At 42.9% G+C, this 20,398-nt stretch overlaps 1 protein-coding gene across 8 annotated transcripts in view; it reads left to right on the top strand.

Annotated features, from left to right (window-relative positions):
* SFMBT2 (Scm like with four mbt domains 2) overlaps positions 1 to 20,398 on the top strand; it is a 251,723-nt gene that overhangs the window by 202,870 nt on the left and 28,455 nt on the right. For all 8 annotated transcript variants that reach the window (XM_066279374.1, XM_066279376.1, XM_066279375.1 and 5 more), the window contains 2 exons: positions 903 to 1,042; positions 17,105 to 17,214. In XM_066279374.1, coding sequence (XP_066135471.1) covers positions 903 to 1,042; positions 17,105 to 17,214 — 250 coding nt within the window. The remainder of the gene's footprint in view (positions 1 to 902; positions 1,043 to 17,104; positions 17,215 to 20,398) is intronic.

Raw genomic sequence — 20,398 nt, 5'->3', positions numbered from 1 at the left:
AGAGGATGGGTACTTCCCCTGTGTGCCCTGGTTGGGAATCGAACCTGGGACTCCTGCATGCCAGGCTGACTCTCTACCACTGAGCCAACTGGCCAGGGCTGAGACCAGGAACTCTTACACAGTGCTTACTCAAGTATCAGGTTGGGTAGAATAACATGTCTAATAAAACTAAAGATGTGCAGACCACATAACTGAGTAATTCCACTCCTGGTTGTGTACTTGGAAGACTTTCCGGTCCATCAGTAGAAGTAGATTTTTGCATTTGTATTCTTTAAAATACTGTGGTAACATTGAGAGAGTGAAAGCAACTTTTAAGTCCATCAATAAGAGTATGGAAAACTCTAGATGGAATAATACACAGAACTGAAAAATGAATAAATGTTAGGGATTATCATTTACCAGCTTACGTGGATCTCAGAAACTTCATGTTGTTCAAACAAAATGTTGCCAAAAACCATTTATGGAATATTTTAAATATATTTATTGCTTGTTACACACAGATATATAAGCATGTGGTAGAATTTATAGACTTGCATGGGAGTACTGATACTTGAATGGTAAATACTAATCCAGGGTAGCGGTTACTTCTGGGATGAATTTCCAGGATGTAGGGCATGGGTATTTAGCTATGTTATGTTTTTTTTTCTTAAGCCTCATCCTGATATCTTAGTTATTATTGTCTTAGTTTTTGCACTTTTTGTGTCTTAAATACTGCATAATAAACAGAAAAGTTATACAGTAGAAAAATAATCAGAATTTCTAAGATATTATTGTATCTATAAAACATTCTGAAATTAATGTGCCCACAGTGTACATCTGAGTACAGTAGCTTTGCCAACTAAGTGTACTAAGCAGGCTTTTGTTGGTTCTTAGAGTATCAACGGTGTTGCTCTTGCCCACAGGTACTGTCAATGGGAAATACAGCTGTCCCCAGCTTTTCATCAATCACAGGTGTTTCTCAGGCCCCTACCTGAACAAGGGGAGAATCGCAGAGCTACCTCAGTCAGTGGGACCAGGCAAATGCGTGCTGGTTCTTAAAGAGGTAAAGTGCATTCACAGTTGCATTTGGCTTATTTCCAGTGTATTTATGGTGTGGGTGCAATTTCTGAAGGAGATAAAAGAAATGTGAATCAATTCGGGTGGCATTTACCAAGCACTTCCTTTCTTCTAATCCTGGAGGCTGGAAGCTGCTCATTCAAAGATGGAAAATGGTGTTTCTGCTGTGACCAGCCCACCGTCTAGTGGGAAGGATGTGCATACAGTCCTCTGAGTCAGGGGGAAGCACTAGATTTGACTGCAGAGCTCTGGGCACACAGAGGACTGATCCATTGTGTGTGGAGTGAGGGTTTAGAGCTGGAGGGAAGGTTTCCCTGAAGAGGTAAGTCAGCCTGGAAGGGCAAAAGAAAGGGCTTCCTGAGACACTGGAAGGTATTGTTAAGAATGACACTTTTCCCCTCCACCCAGGAAACTGAGTAGTGCCTGCTCAGAGGAGGTGCTGAGGAATGCTTCTAGAGCTCCAGGCACTTGCCTGACATTTGTGTTTTGGCTGCATCCTGGCCAAGCCCAGGCTGCTCACCACTTTGCGGTTCAATTGCTGTTTCTCTTCCTGCCTGTGGGAAGCAGCCTGCAGGTGGACAGCGATCCTAACTGTGTTGCTGGAGTTTTCCCTTTGTTATACTTGTGTCGCTCACCCCAGACCAAGTTTGGAGACAGCTTGGAATTTTGGAACCATTTCTGAACTGCTCTTGCACTCTCTGCTATTCACACACATTAGTGCTTTTTCTTAAGGAAAAGAACACCCCGTATATCTTCTTTATTGCTACTGTACAATGAAGAATGTGTTTTAATTCCTTGGGCATAACAATTCCTTTATCCATTGAACAGGCATCTTTGTTAGGAAACTTTGAGGAGCCAGGCACTGCATGAGGCCATAGGTCAGAAAAGCATCTGCCCTCTTTCTGTTTGGGCTTCACGTTCCTGTTGAGGAGATGACATAATTCTGAGGTCAATGTGCATTAGGGTGAATACACAACAGAGACACGAGCAGACTGCCCTAGGAACACAGGGGAGGAAGTGACAAATCATGGCAAGTGACACTTACTCTGGCTGAGGCAGAGCAAGTAGCACCTCGGATGCACAGTATTGGTAAGACTGCACAGGGGAAGTTCAAGGTGGTGTCTGGGAACAGAAGGAGGTCATGTATGGCTAGAGGATAAGTCCTTCAACTGGGGATAATCACAGGCATAAAAGAGTGTTATATTTTGAAAAGAAATAAAAAGTCCCATCTTTCAGGGATATCTCTGAAAGGCTGTGGCAGTGTGGGTAAATGGTAGGACCTTTGGTTAATTCCAACTCTGTAAGTTGGCACAGACCATAGATCCCCAAAGATGTTAGACTCGCTGAAAGAACTCAAACCAGGATGACCTGGAAGAATTTCTGTCATGATAAACTAGGCTGAGAACTGACCCTTTAGTCTGCCAGTGTTTTCAAGTAGAGTGCATCTTTGTTACAGCCATGTTGTCTGTCTGAGTTTGCGCCTGTTTTTGTTGTGAGTGATCAGAACAGATCACGGAAGCTGTTCTTATAAAAATATGGTGAACTGATGGGTTTCTTTGGAGCTGTCTAAACACCCTCTTACCATACATCCCAGTATTAGCATGAGCTCTCTGGTACCTGTGGGCTCTGTTAAACAAGATGACCTTAGGTTCCATCTCTCTTTAGGGGTTGGCTATTTTTTTATTATTATTATTATTATTATTATTATTATTATTGCATATTTCTGAAGTTGGAAACGCGGAGGCAGTCAGACAGACTCCCATATGTGCCCGACCGGGATCCAACCGGCATGCCCACCAGGGGGCGATGCTCTGCCCATCTGGGACGTCTCTCTGTTGCAACCAGAGCCACTCTAGCAGCACCTGAGGCAGAGGCCATGGAACCATCCTCAGCGCCCAGGCCAACTTTGCTCCAATGGAGCCTCGGCTGTGGGAGGGGAAGAGAGAGACAGAGAGGAAGGAGAGGGGGAGGGGTAGAGAAGCAGATGGGCGCTTCTCCTGTGTGCCCTGGCCGGGAATTGAACCCGGGACTCCTGCACGCCAGGCCGACGCTCTACCACTGAGCCAACCGGCCAAGGCCAGTTATTTTACTTTTACTACATGATATTTTAAAGCCCAGAGTAGTTATCCCTGATCAATTATCCAATAGATGCCAGCGGCCAGATGTAAAAGCCAGGCCAGAGCAGTTTTTTGATGATAAAACTAGTTTTTTGCTGACATTCAGAAAATGTATGCGGCAGGAAGGGGGTGGGGAAAAAGAGCAAGCACTTCAGTTCTGGGAGTGCAAGAAAAATGTAAGTTCCACCAAGCCAATATTTATGCTAATGCTCTCCCTTCAGCACCAGAACCTCCATATGGTTTCAGATTTCATTTTACTTCAAGAGAATGAGGTAATTGGAGCAAAGACAGAGTGTGTTTGCTTTTTCGGGTCATCAGTGGTGTTAGCAGTCACAGGTTTTTGTGTCTTTGGAGAACGTGAAGTGATAGTGCCTTCCCTCTGTCCGGTCTGCTAGAAATAGACAATGTGTGTGGGTTTGGTGCATAGCCAGTCGGGGAGAGAAGAGGGTCCTGAGCTCTGAGAGGGCCATGTCCCAGAGAGGAGCAAGTTTCTGCAAAAGTGATTAGCAACGTGGCTCCATTCACCTTCTGGTCAAGGAGCATGCTGAGCATTAGACCTGAGTGAGGGTTTGAGGGACAGAGAGCTGCGACTGGCCTCACTCCAGCGAGGGAGCAGCCAAGCGAAGTGAGTGACCTCTAAGGATCTGGCGCCAGAGCCAGTAGATGGCCCAGTCAAGTTCACTCATCCCATGTAAGGAAACTCAGAACAAGCAGGCTTGGGGTTCCGGGTGGGGTGTGAGGCTGTTGACCCTACCTCGGGGGCTAAGGCATTTTTATGGGACCCCTGGGCCCTGTTGCATGGAGGGGGGACCTGTAAGTACAGACAGTAAGTGGTGGTGGTTATCATAAATCGAATTGCTCAATGTGATCATTGTCAACCAGGACTGCCCTTTTTTACCCCCAATTCTTTTACCTGCACACCTATCACAAATATATACATAGACTACAGATCTACACGGGCCCTTGGCAAAATTACAAGGTTTTTGTATCACAAACCTGCCACACCTCCGAGATTGTGGGCACCATTCTTGTCGGCCATTCACAAATTGGGAAATCTCTGCATTATGCTTCCTATGTGGTCTCCTTAATCTTTAGTCTGTGATGCTTACTTCATATATAGGGATAAGGCAGGTGTTGTGTGGTTGTATCCATGTGTGAAAGAGACATTAAATGAGTGAGCCAGCCTGAGTAAAATAGAAAAAGGAGGAGTGGAACATGTAGTGATATATTTACTCATGTCATTGTGTCCTGCCATGAAAAGTCTGTCCAGTAGATGCCGCGGACCAGCGCAGCTCCAAATAACGGTGTGGAATTAAGGAAATACACTTTGTCAGAACAAAACCGATGGGACCGGGAGGACTCCTCAAACCGCCTGGCAGTATCTGAGTGCCTCATTGGCCCAGTTTGCTTTATTATATAGACATATGCAAATCAAGGACCCTGATACAAAGTTGCACATCAAAGGCTAAGACAGGAACTCTCCCAAGGCAAAACAGGATACCTTAGTGAAATTTACACAGGATACATTAGTGAAATTTACAAACATCTGAAACAAACAAAGAGTCAGAGGAAGGGCATGTATATTGCTTCCTGCACCCCAAGGAAGCAAGTGGAGTGGGTGCAAATACTCAGCATCAAAGCCAAATATGGAGATGGAGGGGGGAGAACTTAGCCTTTTGCTAAGCCTTGAATCTATAATGGCTTCCCTGCCATTAACGGTCCACGACAAGTAGACACGTGCTGAAATGAGAGAAGTCCGACCAATCCTACTGACAGAGATGACCCTGAAAACACCAGCTCAGGAAGAACTGTAAAGTCTCTGTTTTTATTGAGATTATAAAGGCCATGTTTGTAAAGTCAGCATACCAGGATAATGTCCCTGCGGGATTACAGAGATTGGGGGAGCATTCATGGTTTTTCTTAAATGTTATTTGGTTTAACTTACTCACCAGAATGTAACCTCTGTTTTTAGCAAAAAAGAGAAACCTGTCATCTCTAAGAGTCCTTTTTCACATTTTGCGCATCACCTTTTGATGTGTGAAGCTGAAAGTTGCTATGGAATATGTTGGCTTGGCAGCAAAAAGGACCAGTGTTTTATGTGCTGCTTCTTGGCAGCATGGGTCAGTCATTTAAAGGTTGAACTTTTTTATAGAAGGAAAATCGACAAGTTGTGCACTTTCCATGAAAGGGTAGAAATACAGCACTTGAGGTTCTGCTCCATTTTTTTTTCTTTCTGGCTCTTAAAAGAAGGCTTCAGAGAAAGCAACATGAATCCTGCACACTCAGGAAACTTTCTGAAGTGCTAAGCTTCTCTGCCATGGTGGGAATGCTGTTCCTGATGAGTAAAATACAGATACACATGTGTGCACCCACCCTACCCACCTACCTATCTCTCCATTTATCTTTCCATCCACCCATAGCTATCGATTTATCTTTCATTCTATCATATATTCATCCACCCATCACCTATGTATCATCTATGTATGTATGTATGTATGTATCTATCTATCTATCTATCTGCCTACCTACCTATCATCTGTTGTATCTAGAAGAGTCACTTTGATACTATTCATCACAACTTATTTAAGGGATGCAATAGTTTAGACATGACCAATTAAGAGAATAGGTTGTGATAACTTTAACTTTGAGAAAGTGATTGCAGAAATTATTAGAGCCATGAGTACTAGTCTGACGATGTAGAGTCTGGGATAGCTAGCTGTGTTGTCACCAGGACACATTAGAACCATAGAGATTGGAGTGTTCAGCTCTATTGAATAAAATTTTTATCTCCCTCAATCTGCTTCTGTGGCTTCAAAAAGTGCAGAAGTAATGATGGGGGGACTGCATGGTGCTGCTGTGGTCCAGTGTAATTTCTTTCCATGTATCCACAATCTTTGTAGGGTCTCATACGAAGGTGTTCAGTTATTTAACATTCAGCATATGTTTACTGAGTATCTGCCACCTCAGATAATCTTTTTAGCCCTGGTAATACAGCAGTGAATGAGACATCACTCATCCATCTATTTATTCCTTTGGGCGCTGATCAGTTCATGGGTCACAACCATATACTAGGTGTGCACTGTGCTAGAAGCTGGGGGCTTGTGGTGAGCAAGAGGTGTGGACCTGTCCTTGGTTACAGCCGGGAGCCTTGTGTTCTCTTCTTGATGCTAGGCCTTCCTAATTGTAAGAAGCCCACACAAGTACAGATCCACCAGCAGAATCTGTGCCTGGTTACGCTGGAATCATCACCCAGTTCTGTGTTATCTAGAGTCAGTGGGAGCAGTAGTAAGGTGGCTTTTAAATCTGGAACCCAGTGCTGTTTGTTGCTTTGACAGCAAGAGGATAGAAAAGATGACTCTTACAGAGGTCCCCCCTCTGCACCCTTGGTCCCAATCCAGTCCCTCACTGGGCTTCGTGTGCTCTGTATGGCTCAGGACCCAGAGTCACACCCTTTGTTTTACTGGCCAACAGGAAAGGAGGAAATTTGCCTTACACAGGCATCTGGTAGTCTCTGAGTGGCATTCTTCCATGAAATAACAACAAATAGAGGCCAATCAGGTGACATATGATTTCAAACATCACAGTGAAGTGTTGAAATACTGAACATGGAGTCTGAAGCAGAAAGCGAGTGTCAGGCCATCACTGAGGGTTGAGGGCCTTCACTGACTCTGCTCTGCTCTACTGATGTGAAAGGTGTTGTTGGAGCATGAGTGCCCTGTTTGCTCCCTGAGCCTCGGAACCTTGGAACTCCCAGGTCTCCTCTCCATTGCCCTCAGCCAGGGGTGCTGGACAGTGAAAAGTGATGTCAGTGTCCCAGAGTGGGAAAGTGACCACTGCCCCCCGACCCCCCAGGCTTGGAAGTTTCTAGTGGGACCTGGCAGTTTGGAATTTGGTTTGTTGTTGCTTGTAATTCGTATTTCCACCACACGGCTGACCCATTAAGTTACTTTCCTCAATCTCTTGGCATTAATTAGTGTTCATTCCCCATGTTTGGGGAGTTTGCGATGACTTGTTTGCATTTCTCCTTTATTATGTATGTATCTGTGAGCATTTGTTTTGGGCTACACGTCACCACTTACAAAAACTAAAGAGCCTTCACTGGGAACTCAGAAAGTAAGAAATCTGAAGCCCCCTACCTGCCTTAACTATACTGATCACAAAAATTAGGGGATATTTCAAAATGAATATGAAGCAATAAAATATCCTCTAATTTTTGTGAGCAGTATATATATAAATGATAATGTAATGGAAATAAGGATAGCTTTTATTTTTCAAAGCATCCATGCATTTATTGGTATAACTGAGAGAAGGTGTTGAACAGCAGGAACTATGGCCTGGATTTTGTAGTAGAGAAAATCAGTAGCAAATGCTGTCTCCTTGGCCTCCACTCATGTAGATTATATGGGAGCAAATAAATTTATGGAGTGAATTAGTCATTAATTTTTAGGTGTATGGAATAATTTTTTCTAATTTCAGTGCCCATATTGAAATTGATTAAACAAAATAAGAAATATGTATTTATTGAGCACCTGCCATTGCCAGATATAGTTCCACCTACTGTGAATATGGCAGCAAACAAAATTAAGTCCCTGATTTCTTGGTGCTTGTGTTCTAGTGGGTATGGATTGTAAACACATAAGCTAATACATTTTGGATACAGGGAGGGTCTCATGGTGAACTAGATATGAACTGTGAGAGTAACACCTGTGGAGGCCTCCAACTGTCTGGCCCTAGCAGTTAGAAGAGAGAAGTTGTCAAGGGGAAACTTGTAGGGCATGCTAATCTGCCTGATTCAGACAGGCTGGTTTACCCATTAACCATCCAAGTGGAGATAGATATGCAAGTTCAAGGAAAGGTCTGGGATGGAAGTATGAATTTGGTAACTGTTATTTGGCTACTTTGTGGGTATGGTTAAAGCCAGGTGCACTGTGAAGTGGACTGGGATAGAAGATAACACTCCTGAGGCTCACTGCCATTTGTCATTGGGGCTTGGGGCACAAGGATCCAGGAAAAACACACCATGACACAGATTTGGGAGAGACATGAGTCATGGCTGTAAGGATAAAAAGTGTCTGCAGGTCTGCAGAGGAGGGAGTGTTGGGTGCTGCACACGTTGGTGACAGGTGGATAAGAAGAGAACGACATTACCCATTCTTTGGCGATGTGGTCATCACAGGTAGTCTTGATGAGACTGGTATTGGGAGTTTGTGGACATGGAAGCTCTGTTGGATTGGGTTCCAGAGAGGATTGATGGAGGGACTGAGGAGGCTGTGAGTGTGGACAACTCTTAGGATTTTACTGTAAAAGAAAACTGAGAAGTGAGGTAGCTGAAGGAAGATGAGAGATGAAGGGGGAAAGTCACTGTTTTGTATTTTAAGATGGGAAATGTTACCATGGTATATACTCTCAGAGAAATGGTCCAGTAGAGAAGAAGGCAGTGTTGGTGTAATGGAGAGAAGGTGTCAGTCTGCGCCTGCTGCTGACAGGACACCATAGACAGGGTGGCCCAAGCAGCAGACATTTATTTCCCACAGTTCTGGAAGCTGTTAGGTTGACAACAGGTTGTCAGCATAGACAGGTTCTTGGTGGAGCCCTCTTCCTGGCTCACACACAGCTGTTGCCTTGCTGAGTCCTCACATGCAGAGAGAAAAGGAGAGGCAAGCTGTCTGGTCTCTTCTCCGGAGGGCTCTAATCCCATCATGGGTCTCCCCCACATGACATCATCTAACCTTAATCATCTTGTAGAGCAGCGGTTCTCAACCTGTGGGTCGCGACCCAGTGGGGGTCGAACGACCAAAACACAGGGGTCGCCTAAAGCCATCAGAAAATACATATTAGCCGCTGAGAAGCTGCGCTACTGTCTGCAGCAGCGCTATTCAGCTTGAACACACGCCCTTATGGACATGCGTTCCAAACTGAATGCCTGAGGTCATGCGCAGACGTGATTGCATTATCTGTCTGGGACCTAAGGGGCAGGGGAAGCGGGGGGGGGGGGGGGGGGGGGGGGGGGGGGGGGGACGACGACGCTCCACAGTCCATAGCAGCACGGCTGCTCATCCATAGCAACGCATTACGTGTGTCCGGCGCTTGCTGACATCATCAGTGGGCGGGTGCAGCAAGCACCGGAGGACAGAAGCCAAGGAGGCGGAGAGGCAAGAGGCGGAGAGCCAAGAGAGCCTGCGAGACAGCCTGCTGGTGTAAAAAAAGGTTAATAATGTAAAAACAGTGCACACACCATACACACAATACTGTGTAAGTGTAAGGTGCTTTGTGTGTAATCATTACACAGTACACAAAGCAGCTTACACTTACACAAAGCACCATACATTTACACAGTGTGAACTACATCGGTCTTATACTATAAGAGACCACTATAAGATGTAGTTCACACTGTTCCCCAATGTATAATTATTTCCCATATCTCCCACTATTTTCCTATATTCTGAATGAGGAAACTGCTGAAATCAGCGGTTTCCGGTGTTGAATCCGCCTCCTATTGATTTCATTGGGAGTGCAGCAGATTTTGTGGAAGAGAGCTCCCGAGAATCTCGGGTTACCACACAATCCGCCGCAGCCTTTTGATTTCAATAAGAGGTGGAGAAATGACAGTTTCCGACACATTTCTTCCTCTCCTGTTCAAGTCAGTGGGAGGCCGCAGCAGATTCCGCTCAAATATAGAGCATGTTGCTTAATTTTTTCCACACTACAACTTTTCCTAGAGCAGAAAAATTCCAAAGGTGGAATCCGCCACCCCCAATAGACTGAAAGAGGCCTCACACTGAGGAATCTGCTGTGCGGATTCTGCAGTGTAAAAGATCTGCCTCCTATAGAAGTCTATTGGGGGTGGCGGATTCCACCTTTGGAATTTTTCTGCTCTAGGAAAAGTTCTAGCGTGGAAAAAATTAAGCAACATGCTCTATATTTGAGCGGAACCTGCTGTGGCCTCCTATTGACTTGAACAGGAGAGGAAGAAATGTGTCAGAACTGCATTTCTGCCATACAGGGGATCTCTCTTCTGCGGAATCCACGGGTCTCCCATTGAAGTAAATGAGATGTGGATTCCACCGCAGAAACCGCTGCTTCATAGTGTGAAAGAGCCCTGAAAGATACTATGCTGTGCAGAAACTGCAGTGTACCCTATGACGTAGTTCACACTGTTCTATATAGAAAACTTGCCACTAATCTGGAAAAAACAGATCCATTAGTTAAGCAGCTATTTACGGAATGGTAGCCCCAATACACTAGGTAATGAGGTCCATTAGTAATAAATATTTCTCAATATATATAATTAAATATTGTTTTTGTGATTAATAACTGTTTAAATTATGTTTGATTTGTAGCAATGAGAATACATAATGCATATCAGGTATTTACATTGCAAATCATAACTGTAGCAAAATTACAGTTATGAAGTAGCCACCAAAATTATTTTTTGGTTTGGGATCACCGCAACATGAGGAACTGTATTGCGGGGTCACAGCATTAGAAAGGTTGAGAACCACTGCCCTAGAGGTCCTATCTCCTACTACCATCGCATTGGAGGTTAGCAGTTTCATATATGAATTAGCAGGGGAGGAGGGCACAATCCAATTCATAGCAGAAGAGAAAACTGCAAGATATGAAAAAGATTGTTCTGAAAAGAGGTCTAGTTTATAGGGTATTTGCTCATGATGGACCGTGAATTCAGAGCACATATGGATGAGTTTAGGCAGCAGGGAAGGGCTTGAGATTGGGTAGGCTAGGGGAAACTACAGAGCCGCATGGAAATCCTTTTCTGGGTAGAAACAATGTTCTAGAAGTGTTGAGTTTTTGTTGACAGAGGTGACTGAAGATACATGGCATGATGGGATTTTCTTGTTTGTCTTCCAGAAGTATGTGGAACATCCTTGAAAACTGTAGCCTCTTTTGGGGAGTGGTCTTTTGTGAAATTGAATTGATAGCCTGGGGAGTTTATTGGTGCAGGAGTGTGGGAGCCTGCCCACAGGGAAACACCAGGAGGGAGTGCCTCCTCTCCAGGAAGGTTGCCCAGGAGGTCAACCTTGTGTTAAGAATCTAAATAAAGATCAAAGCTCGTTTTGGCCTAAGCAATAGAGTTCTCCACCTGGTAGAATGTCAGATTGCTGTTGTTATTATTAAAGTTTTTTTTTAACTAATAACAGAAGTAGAGATGAACATAATGGTTATCATTAGATAATCTTTTGTGATTGTATTAGACAGAGTGGAGACAATGAAAACACCCATTTTTGAGAGTAAATAACTTCTTTTCCTATCTTGTTTCCTGCTTTTCTCTGGCATTGTTAGAAGGTTATGTTAGTACTAATGGGAGGAGAAGCCTCGTGGCTCATCTCTTACAAACACATCTTGCTGATTTTGATGGTGTTTATTCATGGTTGATGCAATGTAGACCTCTGGTGTGGAGGGCAGGCTTGATAGAATTCTAGGAGAAGAATTACAGCTGCTGTATAATTCTTCTGACCCCCAGACTCCTCTAGGCAAGGGCTTAGGACTTACTTCACATTCTCCATTTAAATCTAGTTCCAGCACTAAAAGCCTGGCTTGTTTGTCCTGCGACTCACTGAGCCTCCCGTTGTATTGACAAGACCAAGCGTTAGAAGGCTGAATCTCATTTTATTCCTTTTGAAAATTTTCACATAAGATCCCATTAATTAGTGAAACTCTATTGATAAAGTGCTGATTAAATAAAAAAATATTATTTTACTTTAAAGAAAGTATTCATAAAATTCCATTCCATCTGATTTTGAAATTGAAAAGAAGAAATATTTTAGGCCATGAGGGCTTTCAATGGTGCTGATTTTTGTAAAAACTAATTGTTATTACCATGGGCTTGGACTGCAAAGTGGGAAGGTCTGTTGGAACCTTGAACATGTGAGGGAAAACTCCTTTTTATCCAGAGCTTTTCTCTGACCCCTGAAGAGAAAGAATGTTCTCCTTCATGTGTCCTTGTGGGTCCGTTTGTCTCTGCAAGTCTGACCCAAAGAGCACACTCCCTCTGGTCACTAGAATTACGCACATTATAAACCTTCAAAGTCAGGAGCTGTCATCTTCCCATTGAATCAGCTGAACCCAGGCTGTGGGAGCCATATTTGCATTCTGCAGTGTTTTCTAATTTTGACACTCAAAGGTTTGATTTTTCAATATTAAGTGATTCCTTGCACTTTCAACACAGATGTAACTTTAAGCACAGGATATAGTTAAGGTTGGAAATTAACTTGCTTTTGGTTTGGGGGGAATTTTCACAAGAGCGAATATGAGCCAAACCAGGCTGTGGCACAGTGGATGGAGCATTGGACTGGGATGCAGAGGACCCAGGTTTGAAACCCCGAGGTTGCCAGCTTGAGCGCAAGGTTCTGGCTTGAGTGTAGGATCATAGACATGACCCCATGGTTGCTGGCTTGAGCCCAAGCTTGAAGCCCAGGGTCACTGTCTTGAGCAAGAGGTCATTGACTCTGCTGTAGCCCCCACCCTCCATGGTCAAGGCACATAGGAGAAAGCAATCAATGAAGAACTAAGGTGCCACAAAGAAGACTTGATGCTTCTCATCTCTTTCCCTTTTTGTCTGTCTGTCCCTGTTTCTCTCTCTGTCACAAAAAAAAGAAACAAACAAAAAAACGTGCGAATGTGAAAGGAAATCATGGAATAACAATTTCATGAAGAGAACAGAAGAAAAATCCTATTGATTGTCATAATATTTTGAGTGCTGACATTGTACTTGGAAGGGAAGGAGAGGGAGAGGTATGCTGACAACTATTGAGTGACTCCTTTGTACCAAACACTATTGCAGTGTTTGCTCCTTTCCCTGAGAAGAGCACTTATGCTCTTGTTACCTCTTGATCTCTTCTTCCCTTTGATTACTCCTCCCCTCTTCCCCGTACCCTGGCCCACTACCATTTTCTGAACAAACTCTCCTTCCTGAAGGAGCAGAGGTAGGAAAACAAAGAGGCGGAGCAGGCCTGGGCAGTGGAGTGCGCTGTCAGATGGCTCTGAGGTCCAGGAAGATGGAAACACTCACTAGACTTGATGTTAGGTCACTGGGGCCCTTTCCCAAAGCATTTTTTTTTTTTTTCATTTTTTCTGAAGCTGGAAATGGGGAGAGACAGTCAGACAGACTCCCGCATGCGCCCGACCGGGATCCACCCGGCACGCCCACCAGGGGCGACGCTCTGCCCACCAGGGGGCGATAATCTGCCCATCCTGGGTGTCGCCATGTTGCGACCAGAGCCACTCTAGCGCCTGGGGCAGAGGCCACAGAGCCATCCCCAGCGCCCGGGCCATCTTTGCTCCAATGGAGCCTTGGCTGCGGGAGGGGAAGAGAGAGACAGAGAGGAAAGCGCGGCGGAGGGGTGGAGAAGCAAATGGGCGCTTCTCCTGTGTGCCCTGGCCGGGAATCGAACCTGGGTCCTCCGCACGCTAGGCCGACGCTCTACCGCTGAGCCAACCGGCCAGGGCCTTCCCAAAGCATTTTTGTTGGTGGCTAGAGAGGAAACTAGAGTTGGGTAGGCTGCGAATTGAATTGAAGAGGAATAAATTTGAAAGTATAAGTTATTTTTATGAGCTATTTGGTTTTGTAAAGAAGCAGCAATAAGAAAGTCAGGAGCTTCTAAGGAAAGTTATTTTGTAGAAATATAAGAGAAAGATAAATATGGGCCAATGGGGATAGAGAGGCTGAAAGCACCGGAGAGTTTATTTCTTGGGTTGATGAAAGCGGCATTGTTATTGAGAGGAAGGGCTACCTTTAACTATTTTGACATGTCAAATTGTTACCTCTTTTATTTCTGATAATATCCCTATTGTTTGTAGAAAAGGAAAATTTTTTTTCTCTACTCTCTTAAACTCTGGCTGGGGCCTGCAAATTAAACTGATAGAAGACAGATTAATGGGAGAAAGGATTTATTTTGAATGCACACAGGCCTCACAAAAAAGAAATAAAAGATTTTTACATACTGTTTTAATAAAAGGCAATAAATTCTGGAGAGATGATAAGGCAGAGGGAAAGGGGTTGGGCTTCTAGAGTGTCGCTGCAGGACATACAGGAGAATGAGCAGGGTGAGGGTTCCTTCCGTGAGGTTTGTTTGTGCAGAGTCATCTCTGTGCCATCTTTCTCTTCCTGGTATGGGAGAGGAGACAGACATCTTTACAAAGGAAAATGTATGCCCTGCTTATAGACAGAAAGAAGGAGGGCAGAGAGTTCTTTTGTGTCTACTGTTTCTCACTTGCCTTCACTGCACAATAATCTAATGTCAAAGGGGCATATTTTTGAAGTGGCATGTTCTGATTCCCTTCATTATGAATCAGATAAATGGCAGTGTCCCCACTATATAGAGGAGGAAATGTAATCAAGCATCTTGCTTAAAGACTCATCTTGCCTAAAGGGATGGAACTCGATTTGATCTGGTATCTGTCCAGTTGCAAAGGTTATTGCCTTTCTGCTATATAACACAGTGTGGGGGTGTCAGTATAGAAGTGTGTTCTCAACAAACATGTCATGGACTCTCAAGAAATTGAGTGAGGCATTGCTGCAGTATGGATTATGTCCTGTTAGTTAATTGGAGGCAGGGTCATTGCTCCACTTTCTGATCAAGACCATAATGAACTGAGTTCCAATGTTTTACAAGGTACAGTCATTCAGTCTAACTCTGGATAGTAATAACATCTGTCAACTCAATGATTTTCATGTATGTAACTACAATACACTAAGATGCCATGTGTACAAAAATTATTCAGCTCACAATTTCAAAGTTTTATAGGGAGTTTGTTGAATTCAGAGACGAATGATGTGGCATTAGAAAAAGTCAAGGGAGAATTTTTCCATATCATATGCTTTTTACAATTTAATTGCCGCCCGTTTCCAGATTGAATTGAACTCTAGAAGGCATTTTCTTTTCACAGCCACAAAATGCATTTTGATATGCAGCAAATAACATGTAGCTCTGGGGTTTTCTCGGTGAAACGCAATGAAAAAATCAGTTGAAATTTTGTTGTCTGTTGATAAACACTTTACACATTATTTCAGCCAGTTTTAATTAGATTTATTTTTAAACTCGGTCTCTGTAAATTGTACTGACAGTAAATAATAAAATCAGATGATTACTTTAATATAGAAAACATAAATACACCCAAACTGCTTGTTCTGCTTTGTCCTGGACTTTTAACGCTGTAGCTAAATCACGTTTTCTTGATGGAGAGTCACAGAATGCTGGGAACGTAACAAAGTGCTACTCAAGCAAAGAAAGGGTGGTTGCCATGCTGCCTGCGTAGTATAAAATGTTTTAAGGTCAAATCCTCAGCTCTAGAGGATCTTATTGTTTCTAAGAATTAAATCATAGTACACACCATGCCAGTTACCTTCTAGAACACGTCAGATACATGAAAACCAAAATATGAAAATTCTTCTAACATGTTTGACTCTCCTTTTTCCCCATTAGTAGTGTGCTGGTCTCCTCCAAAACATTATAGGTGCTTTGGCAATGCTAGTGTCCCATTTTAATATGGTACTTTTATTGCTCTTTCATTGGTGTTTTGCTCTGAAACATGAGACATGAGCTCAGTGCCTGGCTTGTCCTTCTTCTGGACTGGGAGGGCCTTCAGGAGTGGCAGCTGTTGTGTCCTGTCGCTGTGTGCGTACTGCTGGAGCCTAGCACAGGGCAGAGCCTGACAAGTGGGCATTTGGTGGCACTCAGTCATAGGTCTCAGATTCCTTTGGGCATTGCATTACACCTTCACGTTCTTTCAGTTTTTTATCCAAATAACAGCGACTCATGAACATGCCAGAACTTATAAATGTTCATTGTTAATGATGATTTGCTTTTTGGAAAGTTGAGGACTCCTAGGAATCTAAGTTTCCTGTTCTTGTCATGTGAGAAGCACATTATGATTAATAGGGACATGTCATCTCCCAGAGCATGCAGTTGGGGCTTTGGAAGGGAAGTGTCTGGTTCTTGCAGGGGTGACACAGTAGGCAGCGACAACATGTTTATTTTCTTGGACATGGGACTTAGGACTGAAAGGGTAATTTGAGGAAATAAAGTATAGTTTGGTGTTGGATGTTCCAGACTTTCTTTTGAAACACTGCCTTCCCTCAGAGAATTGCCCTGGGGTGAAATGTCCATAAATTGGGGCAGCATCAGGTGAGTTTCACATAATTATATCCCTGCTTACAGGGAAGTGAAGTCTCCCCATAAGTGTTGGCATGAGCTTGTTGTCTTCGTCTTATTGATGCCTTTTGAAATTTATTTTTAAGAATAAAATGAGCCTGACCCGTGGTGGCGCAATGGATAAAGCATTGACCTGGAACACTGAGGTCACGGGTTCAAAACCCTGGGCTTGCCTGGTCAAGGCACATATGGAAGTTGATGCTTCCTGCTCCTCCCTCCTCCCCCTTCTCACTTTCTCTCTCTTTCTTCTCTAAAGTGAATAAATAAAAAAAATAATTATTTTTTAAAAAGGAATAAAATGAAATTCTTAGTAGCTGGTCCTACTGAAGAGTATTGCTGTTGGAGAATAATCGGTGGCTCTTTGGAAGCTGTAGGCAGAGCTGTGCAGGAGCTGAGCCGAGTTGTGGAGGAGAGCACGCTGTCGACAGCGCTCACTCACAGGGGACCCAGGGGTCAGAGTAGCTCAACGACATGGAACACACACACACACTGGAAGATGGCTGAGTCTTTCCGCAATCAGAGATGTGTGTGACAGTCTGCCATCTCCTCTAAACCAGCAGAGGAATTGGATTTTACTGCCATTTTTCCCCCATTGATGATGAGCCTGTAGAATGCCTTATCCAGTGTCTTCCCAGCCTCTACCTAATGGAGATGAACCCAGCAAATACTTCTTGGGTCAACAGGGTGATTTTCAAAGCATCCTCGTGTTAGCAGGAATGTCTACAATTGAAGTTCATTGCAATTTTTATCCCCCTACAGGTTCTTAGCATGATAATCAATGCAGCTTACAAGCCTGGGAGGGTATTAAGGGAATTACAACTGGTGGAAGATCCACACTGGAATTTCCAGGAGGAGACACTGAAGGCAAAGTAAGTTGTTTTCAGTTTTCGAAAACAAGGGTTTCTATAATATTTGGCCCACTCCTTTGTTGTTCCTCTTTCTAATGTAGCCCAGAGAAATGGAAACAAAAGGAGAGCCTGTCTTTCTGCAAGTCTGTGTACTGCGTGCTGATTATTGACATTTTGTTCCACAGAGTTGCCTTGAGACTCACAATTGCTGAAGTGAACGAGAGAGTTGCTCAATATATACCTACCATATTAAACACTCAGAATTAAAACATACTGTATTCAGAGCCAATAGATTATATGATCAAAAGGGGAAAATTTTATAAAAGGGAGGATATACCTGATCAATATTATACACTACTTATTAGCTGCTCTTAGTACTTGATACCGTGAAGAGTTTAATTAAGCCAGATGTAGACCTTTAGTCTAAGAGTTGATCATTGTAAAAGCTGAGAGGAACCCATTCCTCTGTTTGGTTTGGCAAATGGGCTGCCAGTTGACATGTAGTTGCTCATTTTTTCCTTTATTTGGAAACAAGCTAATTGTAAATGTGCTCTTTTTACTTTGCTTTAAGTTTCTTGAACCCTAAAACTGACAACACCAGCTGGATCAGTAAGCTTGAACTTGGTTGTTTAGGTGGCAGATAGAGAAAGATCCATTTCTCCAGATAAATGTATGTTTCATAATTGCTTTGGTTAGGGCATTTTACATTCAGTTATGCTTTTCAAACAGATTTACTGGTCAGCTTCCCGTGTAAGTGAAATAATACATTGCTTAGATGTAACATTTGGAAGTGATGCTATTTGAAAGAACCCCTTTTCAGTGGCTAGCATATGTATAAGCCCTCCTTTAAAGGAAGTAGCTACCTTATTCTCAGTGGAAGGTGAGGAATATTAAGTAATTTGCATGAGCAGTAATTATTTGCTCTGCAGTTAACTTACTCTGGTACTAAGAGGAGATATTGAGATACTGCATTATTCTTCAACATTTTTTTGTCAGTTACCCACTCAGCATTTCCTAATGTTGTTTTTGAACATCTCTGTAATTCTAGATTCAGTAAAAGTCATTTGTGATCTACTGATACTCTGCCATATCACAAAAGTTAAAGGGAATATATGGAAATAGGGAGAAATTTATTTGTATGAAGTGGCATGTCAGTACAAGATAGTACCATATCTCATTTTTTCTTTCTTTCCCTAGAAATATTTAAATGAGCTTCACAATTAGCCCAGAAAAAAAAAACTATTTTTCACAATGTAATATTTCATATATTTCTACCTTATTTAAGGGGTTGACATCAGCAATAGTAAAACGTGTTGTTCACTTTATCATAAGGTCAGTTCATCGTAGTGGCAGAAAGCCTGAGCAAATAATTACAGAAATCCTTGTTAATGCTTGCTCATTTAAAAATTTTTTTCTATAACATTCAGTACATTCAAACTACATCTGATGAGCCCTGGCTGGTTGGCTCAGTGGTAGAGCGTCAGCCTGGCTTCTGGATGTCCCAGGTTCGATTCTCGGTCAGGGCACACAGGAGAAACAACTATCTGCTTCTCCACTCCTTCCTCTCCCCCTTCTCTTTCTCTTTCTCTCTCTCTCTCTCTCTTTCTCTCTCTTTCTTCCCCTCCCACAGCTATGGCTCGATTGGTTCAAGTGCATTGGCCCTAGGCACTGAGGATGGCTCTGTGGAGCCTTTCTCTCAGGCACTAAAAAAATAGCTTGGTTGCCAGTGGCCCAGATGGGCAGACTGTCAGCCCCAGATGGGGGCTGCTGGGTGGATCCCAGTTGGGGTGCATGTGGGAATCTATCTCCCCTCCTCTCACTTGGAAAAAGAAGAAAAAATATACATCTAATGGGTATGGAAATAGTAAAAGAAAAAAAAATTACTGATAAAAAAAACAAATTTTATTAAAATCTCTCCTACTCCTGGGTGAGCCAGAAACTTGCTCCAGATACCAAAACAACAGGGAATGTTCATTTTGCAGTGTTTGTACACATTTTCCTGTTACCAAGTTGATCAGAGCCTTTATTAAATCCAGCCTGATACAATCAAAACAGACATTGTGAGATCCAGCTGTGCTGTATTGTAAAGGTAACATATTACCTGTTATACCAAATATGACAGTGAGTTCCTTAGCAAAATCTTACACAGCAACTTGGGAGAAAAGTGTCTGTCTGAACTGGGTTTCACATATGCGGGATCACAGTAGCATCTCAGAGCAGCTGCTAATTATGACAGATTTACAGTCAGTGGGAACATGCCTGTTCTAATACTGCGTGTTGATTCACCTGTTTCCTTCTGATATAAAACCACAACTTTTGAGATCTTGATAACTTCTGCTATTTCTTTGTTGCACATGGGAGAAGAGAGAGTTTGCTTCTCCCCATTTAGCTGAGAGGCTGACATGGTTTCTGTCATGAATAAATTAGCAAGAAGAGACCAACATTTAAGGCATTCAGCCGTCTTGATTGTGGTTGCAGAATTATGACATTACAGAGTGTTTAAGGAAGAAAGGGCAGAAGATCCTCCATGGGGCTTATGAATGCTGTCACCAAGCATCTCGGGGTTCCTGATGGGTTTTACTTCTAAAGAATAAAGACCTATTTACTTGAGAGGATGGAGGAGCCACTGAAACGGTTTGACTTATAAATAGAAGAAAAACTAACACTGTCACCTGCAATTGTTCCTCAGTGGTTTTTTTCCCTCTTCTGTTTATCCAACAACCATACTTTTATCTCAAAACAAATTATGCTAATATTTGAGCACCATGTAAGGAGTCTGTCATATTCTGAGTCTTCGTGGCAAGGCAAGACCATGAAGTGGCTGTAATGCCGAAGGAAACATGCATTCTGCTGTAGTTCATTGCAGCTGTTCTGGAAGGGAAAATTCTTTCCTGTTGATGAATTGAAGTGTCTTAAATTGACTGACATTATTCTGAATTTCAGGAGGAGGAATTTAGGCTATAACTTAGTAGGAATAAAATAAAATTCAGCTCTATGCATCTAGAGACATTTAAACACGTTTCCTAACATATTATAGAATCTTGGTGGGGAAAAAACTTTTCTTTGAATGGCTTAGTAGCTTTTGTGACAGTCTTAATAAAAGCTGGATGGAGACTGAGTAGATTTTCCCCATCATTCCTTACAATTATTCAGAATACTTAAAGAGATGTCCTGATATAATTTCAAGTGAATTAGACTGTCATCT

This window comes from Saccopteryx bilineata, chromosome 5 (genome assembly GCF_036850765.1).
Source record: "Saccopteryx bilineata isolate mSacBil1 chromosome 5, mSacBil1_pri_phased_curated, whole genome shotgun sequence".
Taxonomy (NCBI): Eukaryota; Metazoa; Chordata; class Mammalia; order Chiroptera; family Emballonuridae; genus Saccopteryx; species Saccopteryx bilineata.
Note: the sequence above shows the minus strand (reverse complement) of the source record. Positions and strands in the feature narration are given on the sequence as shown.